This window comes from Penaeus vannamei, chromosome 17 (assembly GCF_042767895.1).
Source record: "Penaeus vannamei isolate JL-2024 chromosome 17, ASM4276789v1, whole genome shotgun sequence".
Lineage (NCBI taxonomy): Eukaryota > Metazoa > Arthropoda > Malacostraca > Decapoda > Penaeidae > Penaeus > Penaeus vannamei.
The window spans coordinates 30,336,985-30,341,984 of record NC_091565.1 but is presented as its reverse complement, the minus strand read 5'-3'; the positions used below and the strand labels follow the sequence as shown (position 1 = coordinate 30,341,984).

The window sequence follows — 5,000 nt, the reverse complement described above, 5'->3', positions numbered from 1 at the left end:
GATCTGCATTTCAGCTTCCTCGAGACGAGCAGCGAGCTTCATGCGAGAAGCTTCAATTTCTTCTACACGAGCAACACCCTCAGAATCATACTTGGAGCGCCACATGAGAGCTTCAGCATTGGCCTTGGAGAGCATGCGAAGAACGTCTCCCTTGGCTTCGCTCTCTTCATCCAGTTGCTCACGAAGGGCTTCGATATCCCGCTCCAAGTTGCGGAACTTACCCAGGAGGGTAGCGCGACCCTGAGGAAAGAAAGGAAAGGGAAAATGTAGCCATATTATTTCGCCATTATTTTGTCATTTTAGATGTCGACCTGTGATATATTCCAAGAATATGTTTCATATACATTAAATCGTTTACCCTACTTTCTTCATCACACAGCTTCCTGCTATCGTCCAACTGGTTGGTGAGGGAAAGCTTAAGCCTTGAAAGTTGGCCAACTTGGTTCTCTGCTTCTTCCAGCTGACGAACAAGGTCACCATTTTCACAGGCGAGCTTCTTCTTGGCAGCATCAAAATCACTCAGTGTACGGTTTACCTCATCAAGCTTAGCACAAAGCTCTCCATACTGATGCTGAAGCTGCTTAGTAGTTTTCTCAGCAGCAATCTGAATAAAGAAAATTATGCATGGATTTTTATTTTCATTTATCATTATGTATATATATATATATATATATATATATATATATATATATATATATATATGTATATGTATATATATATATATATATATATATATATATATATATATATATATATATATATATATATATGTATGTATATATATATACACACACCACACAAACACACACACCACACAAACACACACACACACACACACACACACACACACACACACACACACACACACATATATATATATATATATATATATATATATATATATATATATATATATATATATATATATATATATGCGTGTGTGTGCGGTTCTATGTATGGGTGTCAGTGATTGTGCATGTACAATTGCATAAATTTCGATGGGAAATCTTAGATTTATCACATCAATGTTTGTAATTGTGCATGATATAAATATAGCGCAACCATTTCCCTTACCTTGTCACGAGCAAGTGCATCCATAGAAGCCCTAGCATCGTCAGCATCACGCTTCATGGCGTCCTTATCTTTCTCGGTCCTGTCATACAATTGTTCAATAGGAAATATGTCTTTCGCATTCAAAATATATATACACATTTGTAAACGTATATATGTAACCATGGATGAATGGATAGATGTCTGGATTTTACACAGTGGATCTACTTCTTGTACAAAATATTAGCCTACATGCCTACCTAGCCTTCATCTTGTTCAGGTAGTCGATCTGCTCAGACATCTCTGCAATACTGTCGTTGTGCTTCTTACGGAGAGCAGCAAGAACAGATTCGTGCTGAAGGCTGGATTCCTCGAGCTCCCGGCGAACCTTAGCCAGTTCACTCTCGCGCTTCTTGTTGATCTCGATCTGAGTGGCCGTGGCGCCGCCAGCCTCGTCCAGTCTCTCGGCAAGATCTCCAACTTCACGAGAAAGAAGGTTCTTGGCCTTCTCAGCCTTGCTACGCGCTTGACGCTCATGTTCAACTTCTTCCTCGAGCTCCTCGAGGCGAGCGTGTAGTTCCTTAACCTGCCTCTGGTCCCTGTATACAAGAGCCTGTTCATCCTCAATTTTGGCGGTGAGGGCTGTAAGTTCTTTATCTTTGCGTTCAACGGCTACTTCAAGCTCCTTGTAGTTGCGCTCCAGATCAGAGATAGCTTCTTGGGTAAGCCTAAGGTCACCCTCAACTTTCCTCTTCGATTTCTCAACTTCACTGCGAAGCTTCTTCTCACGCTCAAGAGAATCCTCGAGTTCGTCAAGAGTGGATTCCAACTTAGTCTTCATCTTGCTAAGGTGGTTGCACTTGTCCTCAATGCACTGGACATCCTCGGCAGTCTTTTGGTTGCATTCCTGAAGGTGTTTCTTTTCCTTGTTAACCTTGGTGATGAGTTCCTCCTGGTGAGCAATCTCTTCTTTAAGGTTCTGGATTTGTTGTTCCTTTGTGGCCTTATCTTGCTCGCCTTTCTGGACGGCAAGTTCGAGGTCCTCAAGGTCCTTTTTCAGGTTTGCAACTTCTTGTTCACACTTCTTCTTGCCACCACTCAGTTGGCCGGCGGCTTCTTCTTCTTTACGTACACGGTCTAGGACATCCTATGTATGGAATTATATGTTCAACAAACAGATACTCTTGGACTTGTAACATTCATATTGATAAATTGATAGAACACATGAAATATATTCATAGTTAGAGTATGCAAATAATAAAAGTAACTTCTATCGATATTCAGGTTTCACCTATGCTTATCAGAATTCCATTGCAAGGATTATATATACTTACATTTAACTGAGCTTCTAGCTCTGCCTTTTGTGCCTGAAGTTTAGCTTGTTTATCAAGGTATTCGGACATACCACCCTTTGAAGAGTCGAGAGCATTCATGAGTTCTGCTCTTTCCTCGAGAAGAGCAGCATTTTTTATTTCAAGTTCTTGGCGAATCTTAATCTCCTTTTCATATTCAACCTCGGCCTTCTCGGCGACTTTTTCCAGCCTGATAAGTTCATCCTCGGCGCGTGTTACATTGAGCTTGGGCTTGAGCTTGATCCACATATCATACCAGAGCCAAGCGCGCATAATCTTGAACTTCCTAATGTTTCGCTGCACAACAAGGAGGGCAGTGCGCTGCTTCTGCATCTTGGAGTATAGTTTGCGGCTGATGAATCCACGAACCCATGCTTGCAACCACGACAGGAGTAAGCCCACTCGGTCGTCACGGATCTCTTCGAGTCTACCGAGGACGCCGGCACGGAAGAACACCTAAGGAGGGACAGGTAAAGTGGGTTTGTTGCCGGGGGGACATAGCGGTTATCTCATAAGTATTTTAGCAGTTATCTGAATATGTAATAGAGTAAAGAATATATTTTTTGCAAACTTTTATATACAAAAAAAAAGTTATTACGTGATTAAATGCTCATTGTGCAAATATAATAGCTTTCCTATTTAATTTTTGATTTGTAATATTCTTTTAAAATTTCATTTTACGAAGGTATAAGAGAAATATATTACATTATCATGCTTGAATTAAAATAAAAGTAAAGATTTGAGATAACATTGAATCGTAAAGACCTTGGTGTTCCCGGTACGGTACAGCTCTGGGTCAAGACCAACTTTCTCGAAGCAAGCGGTAGCTGCCTTTTTGTCGTCCTTCGCCTCGATCATCTCCTTGGCGGCGAGGATGTTGTAGCTAAAAGGTAGTTACTCCGTGAGAGAAAAAAAATGTAAAAAAAAAAGTTTTGCGGAAGGCAATACTTAAGGTTAATATCCTTTCGGTATAATTAAAATAGTAATGCATCTAGTAACATAAATGTAAATTATATTTTAATGCAATACAAGCTAAAGCGAATATCGTTTTTTTTAATGCATAATGCTATATGATTATAACATTAAAATCCATAGTACAGATGTCCAAGTTAAATGGTTTGCGGTATGGCAGTGTGCAAGTTACTACTACGTATATTTCATTTCTTCACTGTGCCTTTTGAGGAACTCTCTTACCGGAGCTTGAAGTCAGGATAAGGCATCCTGTTAGGGAAGCCCTTCTGACAAATACGGATGCCCTCAAGTACGCCATTGCAGGTCAGTTGATGCATGATGAGACCAGCTTCTACAACACCTGTAGCAAGATAAATCAAAATGAAACTAAATATTTTAGCATTAGGAGAAGAGGAACAGGTCTTAACTATTTAAATATGTAATGTTCATTCCGCTCTTCATATGTACATATATAGAAAACAGTACGCTGAGGAAACTTACCAGGTTTCTTAAACTCGTTGGGCACAATGCAACGGATGAAGTGGGGATGAGTGGCGTTCAGGGTTTTCATCAGGTTGCCCAGCTGGTCCTGTAGAGAGAGAAAAGGTAGTAACTGTAAGCACAACATAAATCCAGAGGGTTGAATCAAATAATAGTAAACATTGATACAAAATGCAGACGATACATTTTATTATTCGCAAATACTGACCCTGTATCCAGATGACACCGTCTTGAAACCGGTCTGCTGCTTCCCTCCCTTTCCTATGACGAAAAGGAGAAAAGTTTAAAACTCATTTTCCAATAATACATTGTTTTAACATGAATGGATATCCAACCTACCCCCTCTTTATATCTACCTGTCTATCTATGTGCATATGTATATATGTATGGACATGTTTGTGCGTGTGTGTGTGCGCGCGCGTGTGTGTGTGTACGTGCGTGAGCGTTGAGGTGGCCGATATTTTTAAATAACCAGTTATGTACACACACACATATACACATGTGTATATATATGTATATATACATATATGCATATATATACATATATTATATATATATATGTATACATATTGTGTGTGTATGTGTGCATGTGCGTGTGTGTGTGCATGTGAATATACATATTCATTCACGTATATGGGTGTGCGTGTGTCCGTACTTATTCATGAGATATAGGTATAGATATAGATATGTATGTATATTATATATATGTATATATGTATATATATATACATATATATATATATATATATATATATATATATATATATATATATATATATATATCACACACACACACACACACACACACACACACACACACACACACACACACACACACACACATATATATATATATATATATATATATATATATATATATATATATATATATATATATATATATATATATACACATACATTCACCCACACACACATATATGTAAATATATACATACACGTACATACACAATACAGATATATGAATATATCTATGTAAGAATATATATATATATATATATATATATATATATATATATATATATATATATATATATATATATATATATATAACTTCACTGACCATAATAGAAAGGCTTACCTCCCTTGCCGCCTGCATCACCGGATTGACCAGGATGGTCAGCGAAG

General features: G+C 38.1%; 1 protein-coding gene across 1 annotated transcript in view; it reads right to left on the bottom strand.

The window, feature by feature from the left end:
* LOC113829969 (myosin heavy chain, muscle-like) overlaps window positions 1-5,000 on the bottom strand; it is a 12,588-nt gene that overhangs the window by 1,778 nt on the left and 5,810 nt on the right. The window contains exons 11-20 of the mRNA XM_070132190.1: window positions 4,954-5,000; window positions 4,063-4,115; window positions 3,855-3,942; window positions 3,597-3,714; window positions 3,168-3,285; window positions 2,385-2,858; window positions 1,311-2,197; window positions 1,075-1,153; window positions 359-604; window positions 1-240 (exon numbers count right to left, since the gene is read on the bottom strand). The exon at window positions 1-240 is cut by the window's left edge and continues 548 nt beyond it; the exon at window positions 4,954-5,000 is cut by the window's right edge and continues 284 nt beyond it. Of these exons, the coding sequence (XP_069988291.1) occupies window positions 1-240; window positions 359-604; window positions 1,075-1,153; window positions 1,311-2,197; window positions 2,385-2,858; window positions 3,168-3,285; window positions 3,597-3,714; window positions 3,855-3,942; window positions 4,063-4,115; window positions 4,954-5,000 (2,350 nt within the window). The remainder of the gene's footprint in view (window positions 241-358; window positions 605-1,074; window positions 1,154-1,310; window positions 2,198-2,384; window positions 2,859-3,167; window positions 3,286-3,596; window positions 3,715-3,854; window positions 3,943-4,062; window positions 4,116-4,953) is intronic.